Here is a 27,583-nt window from a genome sequence, read left to right on the forward strand (position 1 = left end):
CCTGAATTGTTCAGAGGATGAGTGAAATGGAGGGAGGAGAGGGTGAGTTAGCCATGTCCCAGCCATGATCCATCTTCCTTCTCTGGGAGAGCCATCTGCTACTGCGGACTAGTACAATTAACCCATAACTAAGCTGGCATAGTATAAATAGTTGGACCAGATTAGACCAGAGTTTCCTCTGGGAGAATAGCCTGCCTCCGATAGTGCTCAAAAGCAGTTATGTGAGGGAAGAACAAAGAGAACATACACTGACAGTTCCTCCTTAATACACTCTCCATTTTTATGCATTCGCAGTTCAAATAATTCCTCCTCCATCAGTCTATTCAGTCTTTCCTTCGATACATACAGATTTTTAGCATCCACAGTGTCCTGTGTCCAATCGTTCAACTACTTGCTCCATGAAGAAGTTCCACCTTCTGTCTAAAGCCTGTCTTTTTAATAATAATAATCATATTATAAGAATTTCAGATTATTTCTTGATTCTATTTTTAATAGTTTCTAATACACTTGTGTGTTGTTTTTTTTTTTTTAATTGTTTGATAGCAAGCTTGTCTTTTGAGGGATGTGATGTAGCCCCCAGTATCACACTCGTCTGGTCACTAATGGTCACTCTGAAACTTATGGTATGTTGTTTTTTTCTGATATGCATTACTCTGGCCTATGTTCTCCTAACCTCTTTTTTAGGACCTGTAGCTGCTTATTTATCATTGCAAGGATCATGGCTGCTGAGTTTCCCTTAAAGCTTTTGGAGGGTATCTTTGTCAGAAGCCTTTTGGAAAGGAAAGAAGGCTCTATCAATAGGGCCTCATCTACTTGTTTGCTTGTTGATCCTCTTGGAGGCTGCTCTAAGTGGTGAAACAGGGTCTCTCTTAACAGCAGCCCTGTGATTCTTCTCCATCCAGACATACTTAGCCACTTGCCCACTAATTCCATTCCACACTGTAGTTGTTACTGAATTCCCTGGTACAGATGTACTAGTTTACAAATCCTCATTCTGTCATGATACTCTTTTTAATTATTATTTTAAATTATATTTGTCATTTTTTTTAGTCCTGTGGTTTTAAAGCAGCCATAAAAAATATGTTGTACACCAATGTTAATTCAGAAAATTCATCAACGTGTTCCCGTAGGCCCTTTGGAGGAATGCTGACTTCTTAATGTAACAGTCAAATGCTCTTCTGTGAATTCTGTGACCTCAATTAGAGACATCATTTAATGAGGATTAAAAAAAAAAACAACCAAAACCAGAAGTATATGCTGAGGGTTCAGAGTTCAAACCTGTCAGTAGTGAATGCTGATGGCTTGATGATGGCTGCACATGGCTTATATGGGTGCACTTTATGCTGAGTAAAAAGCTATCTATATGGCCAGGTCCAGAGAGGCATGAATGGAATAAAATCCAGTTGATGGCTGTTTACCAGTGGTGTTCCCCAGGGCTGGGGCCTGTTTTGTTTAACATCTTTATCCATGATCTGGATGAGAGGATGCAGTGCAGCCTCATTCAGTTTGCAAACGACAGCAAGTTGGGTGGGAGAGTTGATCTGCTTAAGAGCAGGAAAGCTTTTCAGAGGGATCTGGACAGGTTGGATCGATGGGCTGAGGCCAGTTGCGCGAAGTTCAGCAAGGCCAAGTGCTGGGTTCTGCTCTTGAGCCACAACAGCCATGTGCAATGCTACAGGCTTGGGGCAGAGTGGCTGGAAAGCTGTACTGCAGAAAAGGACCTGGATATGTTAACTGACAGCTGGCTGAACACGAGCCAGCAGTGTGCCCAGGGTAGCCAAAGAGGCCAGTGGCATCCTGGCCTCTATCAGAAATTGTGTGGTCAGCAGGACCAGGGAAGTCTCGATGCTGACGAGGCTGCACCTCAAATACTGTGTTCAGTTCTGGGCCCCTCACTACAAAAAGGACATAGAGGTGCTGGAGCATGTCCAGAGACAGGCAACAAAGCTGGTGAAGGATCTGGACCACAAGTCTTATGAGGAGCAGCTGAGGGAGTTGCAGTTGTTTAGTCTGGAGAAAACGAGGCTAAGGAGAGACCTTATGACTCCCAACAATTACTTGAAAGGAGACTGTAGCAAGATGGAGGTCAAGTCTTTTTTCCCAAAAGGAGAAAGGGTTGTCAAGCACTGGAACAGGCTGCCCACAAAAGTATTTGAGTCGCCATCCCTGGAAGTATTTAAAAGACATGTAGATATGGTACTTAGAGACACAGTTTAGTGGTGGACTTGGCAGTGTTAGGTTAACCATTGGACTCGGTAGCCTTAAAGATCTTTTCAAACCTAAGTAATTCTATGATTCTAAGAAAGAATTCTCACATAGCGAGAAGACAGCAGCATGCATTAAACCCCAATATTTAGACTAACAGTAGAACAGACTGAAGAAACACTTGCAAATTTGTAAAACTTAGAACTACTATTTGCAGTACCAACGTTATTTGCCTTAGAATATGTATTTATAGTAGTCTTTAACTGTCTGATTAGATACTGTTTTGGAGTTTTGCTTCTTTTTCCCATCCTGACAAGGATTGTCATAGAAGAAGGACAGTGTCTGTGCAAGAAAGAAGACCTACCCATTTGCAAACTTTGCAGATGTTTTAGTTTTTTATCTGAATCTTGGCGTTTTACATTACAATGTATTTGTAATTAGTTCCTTTAAGCTTTCAGAAAACCGTACTGCAAGTATAATCTCTTCTGCTTTACCTGTTGTTGAATTGAGGACTGCATATGTGATTGCGATTTTTGAACCTTCTTGCCCTGTATGCTCTAGAGGACTTTCCCAAGCATAACTACCTGATTCTTTGCTATCCTAGAATGTGTGTTTTCTAGATCTACTGCTTGATATATATATATCTATATATATACTATTATCTAAGGTATTCCTGCACTTGTTTGTTATCAGCAGCGTTATTGACATGGTCTTAATTACTTGTTAATTGTTCATTCTCTTAGTGGTCCATTGCCTTTTAAAATACACTTAAATTCAGCCATTTTAAAATCAACAATTACTTTGATGTCTGTCTTTGTCATTAATGGATCTCCTTACTACCTTTTCCTGTTACTTATTTTTTAAAGCCTTTCGTGTTCCTACTGACTCTTTTAAATATCATTACCTTGCCCTGCCCTTCTGCTTCTTTTCCTTTTGCTCTGTTGATTTCATCATTTCTCATCCAGCTTTGTCTTAACCTCGAGTCCTTTGAGCAGTGTCTCAGGAAATTACATTGACTGCTTCCTTTCATTTTTGTTTTTCAAAGGAACTGTAGTCTATTGCACTTTGTTTCTCATCTTTCAAGGTCTAGTCTCCTGTTTGGCTGCAGAGAGATTCACTGTTTGCTCCCACTGCATTATGTTCCTGGTTTTCTGGAAAAAAAATCAATATTGTATTTTTCACATCAAATGGGTTATATTTGTACACTTAGCCTCAAGTCAATCTGTTCTGCACTTAGTTAAATACTGGTTGAAACTATAATTGTGTCATTAACTAGCTTTCTAAATAAAGTACTCACTGCCTTAAAACTTATTTGGTAGTATTTTTAATCAAAATGAGTAAAATTGGGTTATTGTAAGGTTTAAGTAAAAACGTTAATAGCTTATAGACACACTCATGAATGTCTGCATGCATGCTTTTCAGTGATGATCCTGCAGTCAGTTAACCTGTTCGACTTCCCTTCTGCCTAGTTCATTTATCCTTGATGTAGCTTGAGAATTCTGTGATAGATGGATTTGTCACTCAGGAGAGATACCTGGTGAGCCTTAAGTTCACTGGAAGTATAGCAAATTGATCTGAAAGTTGGTATGGGAATTTTTCTACTGTTCTCCAGTCTTGAAGTTCAGAGGTGCAATTCCCCTCTGCAGCTATTCTTTTTTCTTTTTTTTCCCCCCCACTTTTGTAACTTTACAGGAGCTTTCGGATAGTGGGTTACAGATCTTTGTTGGAGATATTTTGGCATATAATACCTGCAGTCAATATCTTGTTCCCTTTCAAGCTCCACTGTGTAGATATCACATTTAGCACTGACTTCTCTTTGACATGCAGCCTGGGAGTGTTGGCTAGATGATACTTTATATGGAGCATCCATTCCATGTCATCATATGTGCATTCACATGCCCCTTGTATCTTTATACAGAGTTTTAAGCATGTTTGATAACTGCCTATTCTTACAAAGCTGCCCATCAGTGAGTGTTTCTATTGGTAATGAAAAGTTGAGATTTCTTACAACAACCTAAGTGGTAACTTGTTTAGAGATAATTCTGGTGGATAACCTACTACATGATCCCCACTGTAGAAGAGAGTGAGTTTCTTAATGATTCTTCACAATGGGTAGTATAAAGCATTAGTGTATCTGCTATTACTTTAAAAAAAGGAAAGCTTGCTTTTAGAAATCAGGCTCCTTCATCTGCTTGGTTTTTAGGTAATGTGTTCTTTTGGTAACCTTTTTATCATTTCATGGGACTGTATAAAGCAGTTCAGGAGAAGCAGGTTAATAAAAGAATATAGAGTCTAAAGAGTTCTAAAAGATGTGGGGTTTGGTCCCAGTGGAGAGTGACACTCCAGCCTACTTACTGTAGCTGGAATGTATTGATTTTCTTCTCCCCCATTTTAGCTGTATCACTGAATTAGGTATTGTGAAGCATCTTTCTCTGTGAAGAGAGGAAAAACTGTCATGAACTTTTTCACCCTAACAGTACAGCATTTCAAACTAAACCCGATTGAATGGAAAAGTCTGTAAGGACTCTTGAAAAACTTGTAACTTGTCTCTCTACTATCATTTATACCCCTCCCAACATCTATTCCAGCAGTCTTGAGAGAGTATAACAGAAGATTGTAAGAAATTAATTTTAAAATCTTCTTTCATTAAAAGCAACAACAACAATAATAAATATCTATGAAAACGAGGCATTCCTGTGGTGTGATCTCCTAAGGTTAGCAAAGTGGTCTTGTTCAGGTTTTTAGCAGGATGTTCAGTTACTGTTATAATTGGCTGATGAGTAGGTTTGGACCTAACTAGAATGCCAGTGTTCGATTTCGCAGTGTCCTCTGTAAAGATATGTCACCATTTACCCTGGCTTTAGTGACAATTTTCTAAAAAGGGAACTTGTGGGAAATCATTATGCTGTTTATATGTCTCCCTTGTTGGAGAGCATTATCCTGTGATATTTTAGCTCTGTTTTCCACTGCATGATGGCATCTAGCTAAGGTTAAGGCAGAACAAGTCCCTTTGCAATTTTGTGACTGTGTTTTACTTGCTGAAGGAGAAAAGATAACTGACAATTAAGTATTTCAGATGTCACTGAAAGAACATGTGCAACTAATCAATGACATCCTTAGGGAATATGATTTTATGAAACTGATAAGGTAGAAAAATCAGGATCTTTGTGATTTGTGTTACATAATAATAATTGCACCCTTTCAATGGAAAAGACATTTCTGCTGTTGTAAACATCAGGCTTACTTTCCCCTTGTGTTTTGCCCGTTGTTTTGGTTTTTTTTTTTTTCTGAACTTTTGCCAGGTTTTTGTTACTCCTGAGGAGTACTTGCACAGCATGAGGGTCTTTTCTGTTCTTACCCTACCCCACCAGCAAGTAAGCTCAGAATACATAAGGAGCTCCAAGGGAGCACAGCCAGGATGGCTGGCCCAAATAGCCCAAGGGCTATGTGGCATGACACAGGACATAATGCCCAGTATAGAAACTTGGTGGGCAGTTGTTGGGGAGGGGTGGTAAGTTTACTGGCTGGGTGACATATAATTAACTCATAGTTTCCTTTTTTAATTCCTTAAAACACTTGCTAGATTACGTCACATCAGTTGAAAAATCCTCCTTTGTTCTGTGCCGTCATTTCTCCCTTCATAAAATTCTGGAAGGGACAAAATTCGCAGTCAACAGAGGCAGCATCCAAAATAACAATTCAGTACAAAATTGCCTTTGCTTCTCTGCAAATTCTACATTTTCAAGTGTATTGATCACCAAAGCAGAGTTATCGACAGTTAACAAACTGTATGGATTAACACACTAAAACAGACACTATTTGCTTACAGCTTTTTATGTTTGGTCAGGGCAGGGTTAGCAGGACCTGGGTTGACTTGATGCATGTCATGAAAAAAAAACCTGGAAGCGATGGAATGAGATATTAATCTGGAGTGAATGGAAGTAGAATCAAATAGCTTTGTAAGAGCTGTTGGGAGTTTTCCTTTTATACAATGATGGCTCTGTCTCTTCTTCCCTGACAATCACTGGTAGCTCAACTTCTGGAAAAAGCTGACAGGAGGTCTAAGTATGGGGTTGATGTAAGCATTGAATGCCCTTAAACATCTTTATACAACTTTTTGCAGTTCTTCACTGCATATAATTAGTAAGCTGGTTTTATTTGAGCAGATGATACACATTGCTATGCAGTTCACACAACTTCTGAATATGCATCTGCCTCCACCCCTCCTTGTGTGCATAACCTGAATGCAGAAAAAGATAAATCTTGCAGCAGCAGAATGCTGATTCTGCAGAATGCAAATGAAGTGGCAGTTTTTAATGCATCATCATATAGAGGTGAAGTGAAAGGCTTAACAGTTGGCAATGTTTCAGACCTTTCTGTTTGTTACATCCATTAAAATCTAGAATGTACAAGTTCAAAAGCTTTCTTTTTCCCTGCCTTTTTTCCAGCTTGTTAGTGGTGGCCTCAGCTGGCAAATAAATGTGGGCTCTGAATTCAGATTGTAACAAATGTAACAAAAAAGAACCAGTTCTTAAATATATTTGGTTTTAAATGTGTTTCTCTTAAACCTATGTACATCCTATGCAATTTTTGCACCAACTGCGTTTTCATCATACAAATAACCAAACTATTTGCTATAAAACCTACTGTAAAATCCAGATGACCTCTAGATGTTTCTTACAGTGTTTTGGGGCTTTTTTGTGATCCTGCTGTACTCTACGTACCATTGCATCTCCCTAGTGATATTGTAATGCAAAAGAGTACACAGGCAGGGATAAGTTACCTCTTGAATATAAGCAGAGTAACATTTCTTCCTGTCACCAGTCTTATTTCTTCTCTAGATTTGTTTCTTCTAACATATGGTGTGAAAATGAACAGGATCAACATGAGTAGCTTTACTTTAACAAGTCATTTTATTTGTGAATGTTGTGAAGTTTCTTCCATGCATACATTCAGTCCGGATCGAGCCTTTATGAAGAGCTTTGCTCTTTAAGGAAGAGCTTGTGGCTTTCATCTGCATGTGAAGCACTTGTGGTATCAGATATATGCCAGTATGAACAGTAAATAAATAGAGGCTTAATCTTTCAGGTGAGGCACTGGTTGAATTTGTGAACTATTTTGTTTCCTTCATGAAAATTAATGATCAATGATTATTTTTGGTCAGGTTCTATGAAACTGTCAGAGATCTATCCTTACCTTTAAAAGCCATTTTTTCATGATGAACATGCACCTAGGCATCTCATTTATTTGCTACATATTTTTAAGTATCTTGTAATTTATTTACTGAGATTGTAAATCATCTCAGATAAAGAAAGGAGGTTGGAGTCCAGCCGTTATATCACTGCTGTGGAAGAATGTGGTGGGTCAAGTCAGCAGCTCTTTGGTCAGAGCTTTGTCATTAGGAGCTGCAGTGAAGATATAACGTTGTCAAGCCAAGCAAAGAGCTTCCCGTACCAAGGCATGCATTAATAAAATTGCACAATGTGGAGACTTCCTTTTTTCCACTGATGTGCCAGACAGGAGACTCCTATGAGGTGAACGTGAAAGCGCTGATCTGTAGCTTTGTTTTAATTAAACAATTTTATTCACAAATTAATGTGCCAATAACTTAGTTCCAGAAATAGACATCTCCACTTAAAAGGCATCTAGATTGGCACCAGTGGCTGATGAAAAAGATTGTAGTAGCATAAGCTGAATGTATTTATATGTGATTCATTAAGAACTGTGGTTTTCCAATTGAAATGAAGCAATCCAAAATATATGTTAAAAAAAACCACGGAGAATTGTAAAGCATTGCAAGTGAGATAAGTTTTAATATCTTTGATAGAAGTGTGTGATGTGTAAAATACTAAAAAATCTTGGGTTTCTACTGTGCCTTTTTTTTGTTACAGACAGTAATTTTAGAAAATGAAGAGCTCCCTAAAATATTTCTTGATTTCCTGAACGTTCGCCATTTACCTACCTTGCCAAAAGCAGAAAGCTGTGGGTAAGCTCTTGTTTACTGAAACATACATGGAGGCCAAAAGGCCCATATTCACTCTGTGCTGATGCAATTCCATTGACTTAAAATGGTCTTGCTGCCAATTCTAACACTGTAAAATAAATGGGCAGTAGGTTCATGTTAAGTATGTTTATGTGTCCCCAAAAGGTGGTAACATAAATCCAGCCTGTTCGAAGACAGGAATAAGATTTAACGTAATATTCTTGGAAAGCAAAGGAGAGTTTAGATGAGAAAAAATATTTTCTCATAGATCTTGAAATATCTACTGAAACGTAAGATACTCACAAATACTCACTAAAGCTGCATACAAAGCCTTTGCCTGAGTTTTATGGTCATAGTATTTGTACAAAGTAGCAGTTCATTCTGTGATCGTTTTATGGTCTCCATGTGTTTGAAAATGGGATCTTTCACCTTTCTGATGACATCTATCTACACTGATGGCCTCGTTGCCCTTCCCCTGGAAAAGGTTCTTGATCAGGCTAGGATAAGGGAATCTTAGTATGATGAGTGAAATGTCTAAGAAATACCCCAAACGCTGTAATTGGAAGCTCTGTTACCATCTGCAGCTGTAAGCTTTGTGGGGAGCATAGCTTTTGCTATGCAAGATGACAGAGTTGATAGTCTGTCAGCATTACCAAAACTTGCTACATGGCCCTTTTGCACTCTCGGGGAAGATTGTGTGAATCTTCAGTGGAGGGAAGACAACTTTAAAAAAAAAAAGGTGGAGATAATTTTGAGGCCCTCTGATGCTTGAAGGTATCTGTAGCCCAGAGTAGTCTCCAGAGTGATTCAGGAGGTAACAGACTTACAGTTTTCACTTGCAGTTAATGACTTCAGCCAATACCCTCAATGAGACTGTACCTCATCTTTTCTTTACCTCATCTCTTCTTGGATAGTTATGCTTGTGAATCTGTTACAGTAAAATGGATGCTGTTATTTCCAAGTAAAATGATGTCCCAAATTCATTTCGTCACACTGCACTATGTAGCAGCTGACTAGAAAAAGGTTACTCCCCTTGATGGTTCTTAAAGGATTTTTAAAAAATTACTGGTTTTGATATTATTTTAGAGTTAATTTTATTTTAACAAATGGTTCCTCTCACTTTACTTGCAGCTCTTTTGATGAAACAGAATCTGAAGAATCAAGGTGAGCTTGAATCCTACTCTTTTTTTACTCCTACTCTTTCTAAGACACCAGATTAATAAACTACTTGAAATTACTGGCATTAACTGTAATTGTTCCTTGCAGTTGATGAAATATCAGTAGTTTGGCAATAAAATTAAATGTGTTCGTTGAATATTATGGTTGGTGTCATCAAATGTGCTAGATCCATCCATTTGTAGTGTGAATTAAGCATCCATATGCCTGTACTGAGAAATTCCTTACAAAGCCCTAATAGATTACTGAAATACTTCTGGGAATGGTTTTTTACCCACTGAAGTGTATTTTTCATATCAAGAAGGTTTAGCAGAAGGAACTAAGAGGTTTAAGTTGTCCCCTGTGAGTCGGATGCAGCTTTGTATATGTCTGGTTGCACTGCTTGGCACAGAGTTGAGCAGAGAGGGCTGGCTGGGGAGGATATCTGTGCTATGACCAGAGTGGGAGACAGTTCTGTGAGAGGCCTCCAAGGACATTCTCACCATAGATGAGGTGTCCAGCAACCACATGGTGAGCTAGGAGAAAGGGGTGAAATTGTGAGTCTGTCTGGTGGCCTGGAGAGCCTGTAGGCCATAGAGCTGGCTGAAGGTGATCTCGTAGTCTGCTTTACACCAAGTACCAGGAAACAGGGCAGGATCAAGGGATCACAAAGCCAGCTGCAAGCCAGTCTTCCTGGGTGCAGCCCCTTCACTTCCAACTTGAGAGTTTCATTGTGTGGCTGAGGAGCAGCAAGCTTTGCTCCCAGGAGATGGGCCCTGCCCTGTTTGGGCAGCGCTGGTGCACAGAAGCTTACCAGAACGGCCTCTGCGCAGCTTGTGTGCCTCACTTTGTCAAAGCTAGTTTGTAGAATATTCTGTTTGCTGTCCCTTGATACTGACATCCCTGTTCTTGACCTTTCCAGCAAACTGTCCCACCAGCCTGTGCTGCTGTTCCTGAGGGATCCATATGTCTTGCCTAAAGCCAACGGTAATCAAACCTGTCATCTGTTAACAGCTCTTTACTGATCTGACCCTGCACCGCATAAACCACATTATTATTAATACCGGCCTAGGCAAATGATACTGGTCTAAAATCTAATAACCTGCCAATAAAACGATAGTTCCTTTGTAAAAAAACATGAAAACACTAAGTGGGTTGGGTGGTATATACAAGGGTGGAATTTTCTCCTCCAGTTGTTCGCTCAGACAAACTTACTTGAGAATTCAAATAAAAAAACAACGTTGCTGTTCTTTTCTTGCTGCTGACCCTTGGGGCTTTTTTGCCTGAAGGATTTGAACTTAGAGGCCCAGTCCTCTCTAAGTGCTTTCTCCCTAAACACCAGCTGATCCTCTGCGAGCATGTTTGTATTTCCATTTGTGTTATTGTGGTTTCTTAAAACTTCCAGAGCTCTTTAAGGGAAAAAAAAGAGACCATACACTTGAAGTATAGTTGATGCATTTCACAGGACATTTACTTTAGCCTTTATCTCTCAATGCATGATGAAAAAGAATGTTTGAAATATCTTTTTATAAAATCTTGTTGATTTTTTTTTTTAATAAAAAAGTTCTTTGTATTATTAGTTCAGGAAATTTGCCCTCTGCCTTGAAATTAAATGTGTGCCAAGGAAAAAAGACTACCGTTCTTGCAAGTGTGTTCCTCCTGGTTTTGTAATTTTACTTGTTTGATCTGTTACTTCTACTAAATTGTGTATTTAAAATGTCATATACTTTCAAGGGATAATTTTTTCCTAGGGCTGAAAATTAAGTGGGGGGTTTTTTCTGTGGTATTTTGTTTGATTTTACAAATTACTGTGTTGAAATCAAGTTCTTGAGCTGCCTTGAAAACAATGAGATTTTTACAATTAAACTGAAGAAAAGACACTTGATTGCTTGTAGTTTCTTAGCCAATGAAGTGCACTTACTTGAGATTTCTCAAGATGTAGATAAATACCTGAAGGGAGGGCGTAAAGACAAGGATGGGCTCTTTTTAGTGGTGCCCAGTGGAAGGATGAGAACATCAGGAAACACTTTGTAGCAGTGAGAGTGACTGAGCCCTAGCACAGCAGTCCAGAATGGTGGTGAAGTCTCCATCCTTGCAGATACTCAGAAGGTTTCTGGATGTGATACTGGGCAACTGGGTGCAGGTGTCCATGCTTGAGCAAGGAGTTTGACCAGAAGACCATCAGTCATCTCTTCCATCTGCAGCCGTTCTGTGATTCTCTTGTTTTTTCAAGCTGTTTATCAATACCATAGGGAGCACACTGATGTATTCTGAGAGGGTTAAATAGTCTCTCACAGGCAAAGTCCACTCCAACTAGTCGTGTGGCCCAACAGTACTGACCTTATGAAGTCTCATGAACTTAAAAGTTGTAGTCCTTGGGTGAAATGGTGAGTGCAGAGGTCCTGTCTGACTGAGGTCTGTGTTAGAAGGCGCATTATGGAGTAATTTGGTTTTTACTTTGACTTAGCACTAGACTAACAGACCAAATGCTCACTTTAGGGTGGAGTGCAAATCACAAAACTGATGGACAAGGGAAGATTGTCACTTCAAAACGTCTCTCCTGACCCAAGTGACAGTAATGCTAAAGCACCCACAGAGTTACCTCTAATGGTGTGTCCAGGTGCTGCCTTTACTAGTTTAGAATAAGCCACACTGCATGTCTTAATCTTACTGTTTAATGCTCCTCTTTAATTGCAAACTTGGATTCTGTGAGAGCAGGGTGTAAATTATGGACATCATTTAATTCTGTACCATTCTGGAGGGAGAAAATAGATTTCATAAACATTTATCCTGAAAAATGAAGACAGTGCTTAATGTTTCCAGCTGACATGTAAAGTTTCACTGCAAGACTTGTATTCAAGATTGTACAGTTCTGTGATGATATTTATCTTTCTTCTCTAATGTGTACTGCAAGTAAGGCTAAGCTTCCTTTTCTCAATGCCATCTGAAACAAAGGACTTTTGAGACTTTTGCCAAGCCATTGCCAAGGCATTTCACCTCCACACACAGTATTTCTTACAGCAGGTGAATATCCTTTGTATTTGAAGGCCCTAAAACATCAAATTCATTTGCAAGTTATTCTTCAACTTAACAAACTGAAATACAAATTAGAATGTGAGTTGCGGTTTAAAAAAGCAAGAAGAAAAAACAAGTTTTAAGTCTAGAGGCTCTACTAGTTGACTCAAGCCTAGTTAGAACGACAAGTTTTTACACAACTGCTGTAACCTTTAATTCTTCATTTTTAGTTTGCAGCACAAAGAAAATACAGGTGAGCTCTCTCAAACTTTCTCTCTCAGAACAACTCATACTTTAATAGACTCTAATAGACTTTGAAAGTCTATTTTAATAGACTTTTTTAGTAAAAAGCAGCCAAGGTGGTTCAAGCTATGACCGAAAGCTAAGTGTCCATTAGCAAATGACTATTCATTGTATATACTCTTTGAGGAAGGTGAACTGTGACGGTTGTTTGGATCTGCAGTGAGTTAGTCTTTCTTGGGAAGAGGAATGCCTTCCTATGAAATAGGAAATTGTGTATTTGTGGGTTTTAAATGAAAAAATAGTTGTTTCTGGTACGCAATACTCAACAATTCCTGCTCATGGCCTCTCCTCCCCCCACCATTGCACTGTTGACTGATCAACAGTAAAAAATGTGTAAAATGTAAAAAACATAGCCTTGTCATTGTTCTGATGACTAGACCGTAAGAGTTGCTGAGTTGCAAGACACCTTTCCAAAAATAAGATTCACAGTTACAAACCTCTTTAATTCTCAGACTTACTTTTTGAGCATACCATGTTTTGTGTAAGGTGGATATCTCTTTTTGAGGGGGTGGGGGGAAAAGGTTATTATTTTGAAGAAAAATTAAGCAAAAATATGAACTGTTGCAAACTGAAAATGATACCCCAGAAGCTAAAAACTGGAATCTTAGATTCACTGTCTTTTGTTTGAAAATTGTTCTGGTGATTCTTTAAGGCACCTAAGTACCACAGAACTACAAGACACTGCGATGGTGCGTGTATACATTTAACCTAAATTAATATGCTTTGGTTTTTTAAGCAACAAAGCCTCACAGTAAATGTGATGCTGTAAAGTTGTATCATATTCATATTGAATCAATATTAATTTTCCTATATATACTTTATGTCATAGAAGAACCAGTGGTTTCTGGAACTGCAGCTTTAATTTAAAAGGAAAACATCAAATTACCCTTACAGGTGTGTTTTTAATAACATTAACAGCAACAGCATAGGTTTATTCTACCGGGGTGATTTGGGGTAGCTAAGCTTGTGGGACGTGAGAAATCATTACTGGATTCAAAATATTAACAAGTAATTTATAATGATGACTTACTATCAGAAGTTGGGAAGAATTATGTGTGTATTGTTTAGAGGCTGCAGTTCGTTAAAACATCCTAAAGTATCTCTGTTTGTCACACCTTTAGTACACTGGGGTCACCTTATTAATATCTACAAGATAACACCTTTTTAAGCTAATAAGGGTTATTTTTTTCCTCACTGAGTCCACATCTACTTTTCACTCAATATTTTGACCTCCAAAATTATTTCAGAAAAATAATTAGGGGCAAAACCTAATTCCAAACTCACATTAGGTGGTCTAATTTATCAAGTATTTAACAATTTCTGTAAAAGTTGTATCTCCCTTTTTTAATATCCTGTAGGCTGATAGGTGGTGGAGAGGTCCTGTTAGCATGGAAAATTCCGTATCAGAAACAGTTTGTTTTCCAGGCAAATCCATTTCATAGTGCACTAATGATTTGAAGATCATTAGGGCACAATCAAAAATTCTTGCACTTAATGCCCAGCGATTTAAGTCAACCCCTCATTACAAAGGCAGGGGTTTGTACATTTGAAAAATATTTTCACTTCAGCAGTGTACAACCAACCTGCCATTTCTCTATGTGCATCTGTCACTGTCTTCTATCATTCTACGTTTGACGTGAAGTGCCAGTTTCCTCTACATCTGTGTAAGAACATAGAGGAGTTTTTTTCCTTCAGATTATTATAGGATGATTTGCTTTTGTGACACATGACATTTTATGTTGATTAGACAGCCTGAAATTTTCCTGCCTAAAATATTTATGATTGTACGGGCATCCTGAAGCCTTCTCAGCCTAAACGTTGCTGTAAACCTCAATGGAAAAACAGCTTTGAAGTATTCCCAGTAGCAATCTTGGAATTTCTTCAAGTATATTGAGATTTTGTTAGAAATTGGATTACCAGTGTAATCCATCTTCCTTGTGAGAAAAGATTCAGATAAAGAGCTGGAACCTAGCAGCATTAAGTGTTAGAACATCCCTTTAAATCAATAAGCTACAAATCTGGCAGCACATTCATGCAATGCCCAGTGCTGCACTAAAGTGGCTTTAGTGCTGAAACAGCATTACTAATAGCACATCCCCAACACGGACAAACAGTTGAGTGATGCAGTAAACCAAATTAGATGAGGCCTCACCTAGTTTTCACAAAAACATTTATATTGCGCTGACATAGATAAGAAATCAAATTTGGGTTTGGTTTTTTTCTTGTTTTTTTTCAGATGACTTTCCAAACGTCGTTATAGAAGGCATTCTGCATGGAATATTTTATCCTCACCTGCTGCCCAGGTAGAAGAGATGTGAGGCTAGAAGCTGCTGAAGCAAGTGTCCGAGTCATGTTTAATGGAAGTACAGGAATAAAATTCTGTGATGTGAAAATTAGGCTCAGAAGCCAGGGGCATAACCTGAGTTTAAGACCAAGCATTGCATATTTTTAAATAAAAGCAACATCTTATTTTTAAATAAAAGCAACGTCACTACAATTGCTGCCTTTAAAAAAAGAAAAAAAAAAAAAAGATATGGAAACAGCAGCATCTAAGTTACCTATACTTCCGATACATTGACATGCTCTAACTATTTAACACTAAAAGCTGGAAGTCATACACTGAATTACACTTAACCTTTGAAAATAATTGAAAGCTTTACTAATTATTTTTATAATTTTACCATAAATTACACTAAACCTTTTTTTCACCAGGAGTTTCCCTAGCACTTTACTCATTGCCGGCAGTGGAAGTCCTGGCACAGAAAAGGGAGTGTGAGAAATTGCCAAAACAACAAAAAAATTGCAGCAGGAAGCAATTGAAAGCAATTTTAGGTAGTTTGTTTATTTGAGTCTAATCCTTAATATAATGTTGAAAAAGAGCCAGTGGAGGTGTTTGGAGAGCCTCTATTGGAAAGCATGCTTCCACATTCTGCAATACATAATGCTCTCAAAGGAAATTGTCTAGATTTCAGCTGAAGTTATTTTATCCACCAGGCGATTTCATGTGGCATTTTCACATTTCCATTCAGATACGACAGCTAATCTGTTTATGTTTACCCTTCATGCAAACTTGCAAACTGTATTCCGTATCTTACCATTTTGTAAGTCACAGAGCATACAACTCTGTGGTAAGCTAAAGCAAGACTATGATTTAGTAAAATACTAAAACCGATACATATGTATGTATACACTCATATATATATATGTTCAGATATAACTGGAAATTTTTATGTGACTGGACACTGCAAAATAAATTACTAAAACATACACACTTCAGTGTGGTTTTTTGAGTGTTTCTGTTCAAACAAGACCTTTCTTTGAGGTGGATCACGCAGATATCTGCACATGAACCGTAAGAAAAATACAGAGGGTGTCTGCTGATTTAAAACTCTCAGCACCATGCTATCTGTCTGTGCTAGGCTTATAAAGGTCTATGTCTTGAGGGGGAAAAAAGTCAGCGTCATTGAACAGGCTCATCAGAAGAAGGGAGTCTTGTACAAGACTTTTGTAATGACAAAACTGGACACAAACAGAAGTCTGATCCAGGAGACACATGGGTTGCCTCCTGATGGACTGCTACATCTGTTTTAAAGCTGCCTGGGGATGTTGAAAAGTTGAGACTTGTGTAACAGGTCAGCCTGTGACTGCAGCAGGTAGCAGAACTCTCTACACCACCTGTGGGATCAACCCCCAGGACAACTTTCACCTACGAGCAGAAAGCTCTCTGGGCAAGGGAGCCTGAGGCATTCCCACTGCTCTTCAGAGAATTTTACTTTAAACAGTCATTAGAAATTAAAATAAGCAGTGGTAAAAGGGAAGGCTGCTTGCCTAGAACTACGCAAATGTAAAGTTCCTCAACAAGTTCCCCTCATTTCAAAGAGGACAGTTATCCTTTCACAGGTATCTGGAAAAAAAATGGCATTTACCTTCAGGAGAGGCCCCAGGGCCATTGACCATGACCCAGCAAAACTACCCCTGTAGTTGCGAGTGTTGTGAGAACCCAAGGTAAATCCTTGCCCATGGCATTTTCCCATTTCCTTTTGAGGGGGGTACCAGTGGGTAACTCAGACCGCTGTACTGTAGTACCTGCTCCTCCCCCACTCCACACAGAGTCTGGATACCTCATCTGGGCTCCAAGACACCCTCCAGGAAATGTGTCACTACAAAGAGATGTGGTGTGCTGCCTGCTGTGCAGGTAGATAAATCCTTCATCAGATCATGGCACCACGTCTTCTGTCATTGAGCTCTACAGCACTGGAAACTCAAGAAAAAAATACACCTCTTTCCCTGTGAAGCATGATATAACTTATTAAGGAGACTAACAAACACAGCTAACCTTAAGTGGTACTTTATGCTGACCCTGTTTAAAAGCTACCAGCTAAAGTGTCAGTTTAAGAGTTACTTAAGAACTGCATCTCTGACAGAGCAAAACTGCAAGTAAAAGTTTTTGAGCTTTATCCTGCACCTTAGCTAAGTGCTGTCAATAGCTAGAATGTTAACATTCACAGTGCTGTGAAACACAGATTCTTCTTAGTTTCTATCTGATGATCTTATTTAACAATAAGACAGAGCTGCTCCTTCTTGATATAGAACTGTACCTGAATACCACAGTTTTCTGAAAGTCAACAGAGACTTTATCTGACATGTTAAGATCAGAGAAATTTACCATCCCTGCTTTAACCTTACAAAGTAATTTCCTGGAAAGCAGCAGCCGCTGCATTATTTTGCAGAATCAGGTGAGGAAAAAACCTTGGGAGGGGTGTGAAACGGGAAAAAAAAGTGTTAATTAAGTATTTATCTGAAAAAAAAAAGTTTATTTATTGCAAGCATTTCTGTATTTTGCTTTTTTTCATTTTTAAAAATGCTGACACTGTTACAGAAAATATTTTATTTTGAAAAGGCAGAAACAAATATTGCAAAAATGTCAAAAAAGTACAAAATGACTGTATTTCAAACCATGAGAGAACACAAGTATTTCCCAAACTTTTCATGAAATACTTTCTCTGCAAGGTCTAGGATTTAGTGGGCTGTGTCTTGAATTACAAGGAATGACAGCTCCATCAAGCTGTGACATAAACGGTTGTAGTAAGTGTCTTGTAAGTATTGTCTAAATACAGCCTCCTATGTTTTGAAAAGAAAACAGAATGGATAGTTGAAATCAGTAAAAAATGGGCCTTAAAGAAATTTTTAGTTTCCATTCTGACTGTTGGTCTCACCAGTCGCCCACTTCAACAACAAATGGTTCTTTTACAGCTATTTTGCCACTGTTCACGATCACACAGTCTTCAAGGGGTCGATCATGTTCATCTGTCTGCTGGAGTTCTATTGAGTGTACCACAGACTGTAAAGAAAAAAAAAACAGGAGCGTTCAGTTTAGCCAAGGAAACTCTAGTGGCTCAAGTCTGGTACCAGGTAAACAACTAAGTTCTCCTGGCATTGCTATGTATTAAGCAACTTCTGAAAAAAGACCTTTACCTTACTGAGTTCTCACATGCTTTTTTTTCCTCACATTAACACTCTGCAGCCTACATATAGTTGACAGAAGCTCATGGAAAGCTGTTAGCCCTCTTATAAAAACTTTCAGACAAGAAAAAGAATACGAAGAGGCAACTGAACATATCCTTTCAGGTGACTGAGCACACAGGGAGTTCATCTGTGGCCTACGAACAGAAAGTGAACCCACAGATCACAAAGGATGAGCAGTAATTAGATTTCTAATCATACAGCACAACTGTGCTTCAAGAAATCTGATGACTTCTTTTCCCTTTAGTGTAACACACACACATACACACAGGTATTACCTGTTGTACCATGCCCTTCAGTCAGACGGGTATGGGTAAACTACTGGCCTCAAGCTAGGTATCTAATCAAGTATTTTTAAAAGACAAAGTTCCATTAGGAATATTGTCACTTTGGATACTTGTCCATTAATTCAACTATACTTCAGCTACTACTGCAGCTTGTGAGAATGTGGAAGGCAGGGGGCCTTTTCTTGAGAGAGCTTCCAACTCCCCATAGAACTGGTCAGTGCAGCAGATAATGTTTCACCCATTCATTTCAAAACAGAAGAAATGGAGCCATCTAAAAGGAAAAACAGACTACGAAGGGTATAACTGGTTGAAAGTACCATTTCTAAGTGCAAATTCTCTTTGGCCTCTGATCAGTTTTGCAGCTGTGAACAGTCTGAGGAAATTGAACTAGATTTTTTTTTCTTTTTAAACAATATATGTTTACACATTTTACATTCACATGCTTCTAAAAGCCCAAACAGTGTGAATGATAGCCATAACTAGCACATGCTACAAAGTTAGATTTTAGATTGTAGAAATACAATTATTTCATGAATAACAGGGTTAGTGAAAGGGGCACCTGAACTTATTCCATTTGTAATCTCCGAAGGTGTCACTGTTGATTTCAGTGGGTAGTGGTCTGAAACAAGAGCTGTGAAAGCCAAGTGCATGACTTAAGTTTCCATTTCTGCAGTCACAATTTACCGTTTCAGTTTTAAATTGTCCAGCTCCAGTCTCTTCATAATCTTTTTCTACCATGTATATATGAGAGAAACAATTTTGTTTTGAGCCACAGTGGTCTAAGTTGATACATGAGCACTGATACAACGTGGCACAATCTCTCCACATTTTCTTGGATTAATCTTACTGCTAACTTTTTGCTCACCATTCCGTCAAGGACTTTGCCAAATACTACATGTTTTCCATCCAACCAGGAAGGCTTTGTTACACTGATGAAGAACTGGGATCCATTGGTGTCTGGGCCAGAATTAGCCATGCTAACCCATCCAATTCCATAGTGTTTGAGCTTGAAGTTCTCATCTGGAAATTTTTCTCCATAGATACTTCTTCCTATCACACAAAAAAGTGAAGTTTGAGGGAAAAAAATAATAATCAAGATAACTTATTTGTACAAACATGTGAAACACAAAGTATAAGTTCAGGACTTGATTCATTTTTTAAGTAAGTCGACTATTCCATCACCAGTGATTCTATAACTGAAAGCATTTTGAGTGTAAAGAAAGAGGTAAACCACCATATATAAAGACAGAATATTTAAAACTGATGATGCTCTTTAAAAAGCCCCGTTCATCAAATTTAAAATACATAACTACAGGCACTAAAAATAAGGTTGTTTGAGCACTAAAAATAAGGTTGCTGTGTTTTGTGACAATTTTAGTCTTTATTGTCACAACTTTTCCTCCTGATAAACAACTTTAGGCATGTTTAGAAATACATCAAGACCAAATGGAAGTTAGCCTAAAAGACTCAATGTGGATTTGTGCAATGATTACATAAAGATTTTGATGTTTCTAAAAAAGAAAACATTTGGAGAGGAGAAAGAGAAGAAAACATCTGAATCCTGTTTAAACCACCATCACTTTGAAAAGAGGAGGCTGGCTGTAACATTCTTTTTTTGTGCAGTGCCTAGCACACAGTGGACACTGCTCCCTGCACTGCCAGACACTATCCCAATAAACACTATTAGCAGCCAAACACTGCCTACCTTTACCACTAAAACTTGGTCTTTAGTATTTCAGCCTTCCCCACTTTTCACTGCAAGGAAAAGGAATGTGTGTTTTCCATTCTGTCCCAGCAGGGAAATCACTAACATTGTATGCAGACAGTTCAAATCCTAGCTGGTGAAGAACATGTATGTAAAGGGACAGCAGAAATCAGAAACCAGAATGTGTTCAGTGCTGGAGATGCTGCACTGGGACTGCTCTCCTTTGTGGGCTTAACTGGTCTTCCTGGAGACTTGAAAGGGAGAAGTCATACACACAGCCAGAACTCACACCACCAGTAAGTTTATGCTTTTAAATTTAGCAAGAGGCAGAAGGGGAGAGGGCATGACCCTAATTTTCTAGTTTCTCTACCCCGTTCTGAAATTCTCTCCCACTGCACATCTCAGAAGGTTCCACAGAACTGGTTGAGGTGAGGGCAGAGATGACAGCCTGCTCCTTCTTGCTATGTGCTTCCACTGTTTCCCCACAGATTAGTTTTCTGCTGGATAACTTGAACCAGTTCCCATGTGCATGTGATCAATGAGCGCCTGTGGGAAGGAAGCGTGCGCACACACTGTCACAAAGCCAGGGCAGGTGAGGAGCGGAGACATCCATCTTTTGGAGACACTGTGATGCAGGAGCGGCTCAGCTGGTCACATGGCTCCAGCCCAGCATGCAAAGTCATGCTGCTTGAGTAGGGACAAGTCACAAACAGGAAAGATTTATCTGCAAAAACGAAGGACAGAGAAGGCTCTACACATAATGAGGTAATCCAAATAACTGCAACTCACGCTGCATCTAAGACACTGGGAAAAGTACTAGGTGCTCTAAAACTTGGTTTTTTTGGCCCATCTTTTAAGCAGACATTCGAAGAAAGGAAAGGGAACCCGGAAGATACTAAGCATGTTACCTCCTGATCCATCTCCAGCTGTAAAGTCTCCTCCTTGAATCATGAAGTCTTTGATCACTCGATGAAATTTACTTCCTTTGTATCCATATCCTCTCTAAAAAACCAAAATAATTCTTTAAATTAATATAACATCCAGTTCTATACAGTCATATGGAAACACATGTCTGGTGAACAGCCAGATTTTACAGAACACACCACCACTAGCAACAAACACTGGCACGAAAATTAAACTGAGATCCAAGTGAATGAAGTCGGGCTGCACTGCCACAAAGCAGGTAGTAATCAGGCAATCAAAGACATGGTCTTTATTTGATTGGTATCTGACCAATCTGATACCAATCTGACCAATTGGTATCAGTACCTTTACACACTAGATCTGCACGGCAGGGACAGATTGAAGTGGTGATACTCAACATCTCATAATTACAGTTCATAAACCAAGCCCGAGGGACCCCAGAAGACATAAGCCAGCACACAGCCTTGGGGATGGCACTTTTGCACCGGCTCCAATGAATTAAAAATCAACCGTTCATAGCTAAAAGTGCACTAAACAAATATTTACTACCCAATCCAAACTTGAGTACACAGTGGAAGAAAACTGCAAACCTACTTCTCCAGTTGCCAGCACAATGAAGTTCTCCACAGTCTTTGGGACAACTTTTCCAAACAATCCAATTACAATTCTGCCAACATCTTTGTCTCCAATCTTCATGTCAAAGAACACCTGAACATTTTTGTGAAGAGAACAAAAGTGACACAAACATGAGTGTGACAAAAAGGGCCAAGCTTTTGGAAGCGTAAGGTGGTAATTAAGAGCTGGCTTCTGGCTGGTCTACTAACGTACTACTACGTAGCTGTAGCCTTGAATTCCTGAGGGTGCTATTTAAGAAAAGTCATTTCAGAGCTACCAAAAATTGGATTATGCAGAAAATTGTTCAAGAACTGGTGTCATGGATTAGGCCCATTAGGGAACAAAAGACCACGATTAGCCTCAAGTACCAAAGACCTGAGGATTGCCAAAGCGCAGGGAGAGTGTAATTGCCACTTAAGGTCAAGGACAAAACAGACCAGGCTGCTTGGCTTGGGGAAGAAAACAGGAAATAATTTAATGCAACACCAACTAAAGCATAACCATAAAACCCCAAAACATAACCAACATAAAACAACATAGAGTGGTACAACAGTGAAGAGTCCGACCAGCCCTTTAAGACTACCTTCTCCCCACCCCTCCCCTCTTTCTCTCTTGCCCTGATTCCGGTCTTTTTACCTCCTCCCCCTCTGAATGGCCCAGGGGGGCAGGGAGTGGGGGTTTCAGTCAGTCTATTCCTGATGGCTTCTGCCATTTGTCTCTCCTCAGGGCAGGTGGGCTCTGCACCAGTCCTCCCTGCACCTTCGTGGGGTACCCCACACACACACAGCAGCCCTGCACAGGCTGCTCCAACGTGCATTTATCCCAAAGGCTGCAGCTCCTCTCTGCCTCTCGTGTGGGGCTGCTCTGCGGCACACAGGCTCTCCAGCACAGCCTGGGCCATGGCCACCTCCTCACGCAGTCCCTCGCCTGTCCGGGCTCACTCACACGGAGCTGCTGGTAACTCCTGCCATGGTAACTAAGTCCTGCCATGGCCCTGCATGGGTTGCAGGGGTACAGCCTGCATTCTCACCACAGCTTGCAGAGGGGTCTCTGGTCTGGTGCTCCTCCTTCCTTCCTCGTTCTCTGACTGTGGGGTCCCTGTGGTCACCTCCATCTTACACTTCCTACCAGCACTTCAAATTCCTGTCCCTAAATAGTGATGGCAGAGGCGCCAGATTGGCCCAGCCGGGCCAGAGGTGGGTGTGAACCCAGGAGCTGGGGGAGAGTCCAAAAACTCTTTACCGGCTCTTCACTGCAACCTGCTCCCTGTGTTACCAAGCAAAAACAGGTCCTTGCTAAACCATGACAACTGGTGACTATACATTCTGACTCATTGCTTTTAAAGGCTCAGTGAGACTGCTGTTATCACAAGTTTGAAAGTCACATTCAAGAAGGCTTTTCCCAGATAAAGCAAGAAAGAACACGGAACAGTAACAGACCCAATAGCACTGACACTCCCCACAAACAACAGTTTGCTATCTATTCACAGCCTTCACTGTTGCAGGCATTAGTACACATGTGATTAAGTGTAGGAAAAACCCTAGATTTCTATTAAATTGACAAACGGAAGAAGACTCTACACCTCAAGCACAGAGCCACCTTCCTAAATAATAATTCAAACCCGGCAGAGACACAACCAGGCCACATTATTCAGCCGATTCCCTAAAAGCGCCAGCATAGGTGTTGCTAAAAGGCAACTTCAGAAAGACAAATGAGTTATAAAGTATTTGAATATAGTTCAGAATACATAAATACGTATTTGAACATGCAAGACTGTTCCAACAATTACTGAACACAGGAACAGCTGTCAGGAAATGAGGCATTTTGAAGTTCTGAAAAGTTACATAAAGACTATTCCAACTTCTAGGAAACAGCACTATGTATTCCTGTGATGTGGTATTTACTGTTCCTTGTGGCACTGGACCAAATGTGACTTGTCTGCAGCACTAAGAAAGTAGTCCAATAATGATAATAAATGACCACAGTCTCTCCAATATGAATGCCTCTTTCACACTCTCCTACTAAACCTTTCTAACATTGCTTGATCTTCCATGTGGTTTTGAACACCGAACTTTTGGCTAACAGTTTAAACGCTCTATAAGGAAAATAAAATTCCTTTTGATACACCTCATTCATTTCCTTGGCACAAAATAACATACTTCAGATGTATGGCTCCCAGAGTATTAACAGCACACTTTCACTAACTTCTTAACATTTAAATAAACATAGCTCTCTGAATTTTGCCACTAGGGTTACCTAGGTAAGGGGTATATCCTGCGTATATTTTCTAGATAGATGTACCTTCTTTCGCCTGGAAATGTGGCTCTAGTAGAAGGGCTACCAGGTACAAGCACATATAGGTAACACAACTGAGGCTGCCAAGTAATGACCCAGACAGTACTGACATCAAGCACTTTTGCAGAGCACGTGGAGACAAGTCCACTGTACCCTGTAAACCTCAGGCAACCAGAAGGCATCGCAGAGTCACTCGCCTAAGCAGCAAACACAGCACTTCCAAGAAGCGTTGCTTCAGCTTGTTTTGTGTTTGTGAACGAACAAGTAAGTTCCTGGCTTCTTGTTAGCACTCCACACACCTCAGCTACCCACTTGGTGATTTTTTAAAAGCTCTGCGCTTCCTAATTATTCATCACATAACATGTCTGTGCCTATTTCTAGCCAGGAAATCAAATATGGAAATATTTGGTAGCCTTAGATGCCACTTCTGCAAATGCCATATTTCCTTAAGCATATTTCCTCAGGTTCTCTGTAAAGTCTGTAAGCACATAGACACTAGATGACCAACATGGCAGTCTCAAATCTCAAGACACACTTGGCCAGATTCTTCTTCAAAAATTATTTTTTAAATTATTTGTTTCTATCTTATCAAATATTCCACTTACAATTAACAGTAAGTACTCCAAGGCCAAAGCGAAAAAGAGTGCACTAGTACAACTGGCTGGTTCTTATGAATATATTCATATATAATTTACACAAGATGGTGTACATCATAGAATCATAGAATGGTAGGGGTTGGAAGGGACCTTTAGAGATCATCTAATCCAACCCTCCTGAAAAAATAGGCAAGAGCACTCAACTACTCAGGGGAGAAAAAAGAGAGAAAAAAAAAGCTGACTGTGGAAGATCTCATGATTCCTAGTAGTAGTACAATGACAACTGAACCAGGAGTAAATGCAAAATACTGCATGTGGAGGAGGGCTTTATAGCCACAACAAAGAGACCCTACACTGGCCACCACTCAAAATATGACAACTGGAGTTACCCTGAGCAGTCTGACCAAAAGTTTGTCTCTGGGTTTGTGAGGGTCAGAGAAGGAAAATTGATGTTAGAAATAATAAAAAATGGATAAGGACAAGGGATGGGCATAATTATACCATGGTTTACATCTCTACTGTGCGTTCACACCGCAAGCACTGCATGGAATTCTGGCTGCAGAATGATTAAACCAATTCCCCAAAAAAGTAGAGAAAAAAAAAGCAGCACAGATGATGAAAGATCTGGAATACCTTTTGCATGAAGGAATATAAAACCATGCAAGCTTGAGAAAACTGGTGTGATCTGATTTGCTCTGCAAAGAAAAAAAAAAACAAAAAAACCAAATGGCAGCTGTAATTCTCAGTCCCACAACATAAGAATCAGAAAAGGGCATAAAATGAAATCCCAGGCAGAAGGTTTGAAGAAGCAAAGTACTTTACTGGAATATATTGCCAGAAGATGACTTGGAGGCCAAGGCATAGGAGATTTACTTCCCCCAAAAAATTCAAATTCATGGACTAGAAGACCACAACAATGAATCTGTAGACAGTGTCAGATAATGGTAACAATGAAGTTGAGAGATGAAGGCACAGATTGTGCCTCAGGCTGCTGAGGCCATTCTACAGACAGCAGCTCAGCCCCTGCCCTGCCCTGTCACACTTTCACAAGCGCAGGTATCTTTCACCAGGAACACGGCACGCACTGTGGAGTATAGGTGGAGAAGTACTAGAGGGCAAAACATTTAATCCCTACTTTATCCAAAGCCAGGCGTCTCATCCCACCTCCTCCAAAACCAAAACCTTTTTGTAGAGAGATGCTGGTGTGCTGCGACAACCAGGAGCATCCCCATCCCACTGTCAGGCAACACGGTCCACCCAGCCTCTCTCTTAGGCTGAGTCACCTGTAACTGCTGCAGGTGCCTCTGGTGCAGACCTTGTCCTCCTCACGAAGGCGACCTGCCGCACCGTGCCGTGCCGACCCCGGGCCCGCAGCTTCACCAGAAGCGAGACGTAGAACACAGGCTTAGCGCCGGGTTTTAACCCAGCGCAAGTGCCCGAGCCTCTCGCGGGTAGGAGCCGGGAAATGAGGGGGTGCATAAAGCGACAGGTCAAAACACCCAGTTATGAGAATTTCGGCAAAGTAGCCGGGGGGCAAAAATGAAATATCGCACAGCGGAGCCGCATCGCGGATAAAGTCGCCCTGCTCGGCAGAGCGGCCCGCGAAAGCACCGATGTCACGGCGAGGCTTAAGTCACGGTTTCTGTAGGCGGCTTGTCCTGGAGGCAGGCTTGGCTAACTGGAAGTCTGAGGTTTGCCACCGCCTATGGAATGGTGGCATGGCCGGAGGCTTAACAAGCAAACAAACAAACCCCGAAACACTTATAAAACAGGAAAGTTTAGGCATCAGACCAAGCTCTCCGCGAACGCGCTGGGGCCTCCTTTCCACCCGGAATCCGGCCCAGGAAGAAGGGAGCCTGCTAAAGACTAGCTTTACACAATAAAACCGGGACAAGAGGCGGCCAGGCGGCCCTCATCCTCTCCGTAACCGCCGAGAACTGGCGCAGTCCTGGCAGGTACAACACCGGCTCCGGGTGCCCGCCGAGGAGACGCCGCGGCCCCTCACCACAGACCGATCCCGACTCGCCACCGGCCCGCGGCCGGGAAGGTTCTCCCCGACCGGCAGAGCCGCCCCGGCCGCAGGCGAGGGTCACCTTGGCTGTCACGCTGGGTCCCCTCTTCTTGAAGCCCTCAGCCGCCGGAGCCAGGAAGCAAAGGCAAGTGAGAGCGGCAGCCAACGCCGTGAGACCCCCACCAGCCATAGCGCTGAAGAGAGCGCTACAGCGCCTGCGCTTGGCGCCGGGCGGCTCCTTCCGCGACATGTGGCGGGGGGGCGGTGCGGCGGTTACCCGTGCAAGCGGCAGCCGGCGCTGGCCCTGCTTAGCTTCGGGGCGCGGGTGGAGTGCGATGGGAGGGGCGAGGCGTGAGTTCGTCGGCTGTGCGGTGCCTGGGCGGTCAGTTCGGGCGGCGGCTGAGGGGGCGGCTGGGGTAGGTATGTGCCCGGCAGCCCGACAGTCCGCGAGCCCCGCGGCGTCTGTCCTGCGTGTTCTCTCGTTTCTTGTTCGAGGGGGCCTGCCAGAGTAAACCCCGGGCATGGGTGTCGTGGTGCCCGTTCCCCGTTTGTGGCGCGGCGTGGGAACGGGAAGCCGTGTGGCTTCTCCGAGGGCTCAGCCTTGCCAGACAGGGCAAAATAGCCCTGCATTCTTCATCAGCCAGTCCATGTGCACGGGAGGATACTTTGAACACCCCACAACTTGGTACAGTAGCCAAAAAACCAGATGTAAAGGGTAGGCTTCTATCTTTGGCGTATTTAATGGCCTGTGTAGAAACAGGACTGTAAGGCGCTTGTAGTACTTAGTTACCTCTGCGTTAGCAGTGTGCTGTGCTGCTTGGAACCTGTGTCAGCACACCTGGCTTTTGGCGTTAAGGGTCTGTGCCGTATGCAAATGCTTTCCCAAGCCCTCACCTACAAAGAAAGCAGAGGGATCCCTAACTGGGCAAATTACCTTTTGACACTGACCAGTTACCTTTTCTGCTC

The 27,583-nt window shown here is 41.0% G+C and overlaps 2 protein-coding genes across 4 annotated transcripts in view; one reads left to right on the forward strand and one right to left on the reverse strand.

Moving 5' to 3' along the window:
* Positions 1–15,935, forward strand: part of SNX24 (sorting nexin 24) — a 93,476-nt gene extending 77,541 nt beyond the window's left edge. Inside the window, exons 4-8 of one of the 2 annotated variants that reach the window (XM_062019143.1) lie at positions 8,097–8,191; positions 9,320–9,352; positions 10,266–10,330; positions 12,589–12,611; positions 14,898–15,935. In XM_062019143.1, the coding sequence (XP_061875127.1) occupies positions 8,097–8,191; positions 9,320–9,352; positions 10,266–10,330; positions 12,589–12,611; positions 14,898–14,921 (240 nt within the window). In that variant the 3' untranslated portion in view covers positions 14,922–15,935. The remainder of the gene's footprint in view (positions 1–8,096; positions 8,192–9,319; positions 9,353–10,265; positions 10,331–12,588; positions 12,612–14,897) is intronic. The other variant, XM_062019142.1, reaches the window with a different exon arrangement.
* A 1,605-nt stretch (positions 15,936–17,540) lies between these two features.
* Positions 17,541–26,848, reverse strand: PPIC (peptidylprolyl isomerase C). 2 transcript variants are annotated; one of them, XM_062017885.1, is made up of 5 exons: positions 26,700–26,848; positions 21,695–21,808; positions 21,085–21,178; positions 19,337–19,521; positions 17,541–18,002 (listed from the first exon to the last, which is right to left on the reverse strand). In XM_062017885.1, the coding sequence occupies exons 1-5, from the start codon at positions 26,805–26,807 to the stop codon at positions 17,874–17,876; spliced, it is 630 nt and encodes a 209-aa protein (XP_061873869.1). In that variant the 5' UTR covers positions 26,808–26,848; the 3' UTR covers positions 17,541–17,873. The 2 variants fall into 2 exon arrangements, with proteins under 2 accessions (XP_061873869.1, XP_061873870.1); XM_062017886.1 differs by lacking the exon at positions 21,695–21,808.
* Between the last annotated feature and the right edge of the window lie 735 nt (positions 26,849–27,583).

This window comes from Colius striatus, chromosome Z, assembly GCF_028858725.1.
Source record: "Colius striatus isolate bColStr4 chromosome Z, bColStr4.1.hap1, whole genome shotgun sequence".
In the NCBI taxonomy this organism is placed as follows: Eukaryota; Metazoa; Chordata; class Aves; order Coliiformes; family Coliidae; genus Colius; species Colius striatus.

Bases quoted from the DNA above. Each gene is read 5' to 3' on its own strand.
- PPIC (XM_062017885.1), bottom strand. From the start codon at position 26,807: ATGGCTGGTGGGGGTCTCACGGCGTTGGCTGCCGCTCTCACTTGCCTT. The intron at 21,809-26,699 runs GTGACCCTCGCC...AAAAATGTTCAG, and splicing joins GACCCAGCGTGACAGCCAAG to GTGTTCTTTGACATGAAGAT. The intron at 18,003-19,336 runs GTGAGCAAAAAG...TTTTCTTTACAG, and splicing joins GCAAAGTCCTTGACGGAATG to TCTGTGGTACACTCAATAGA.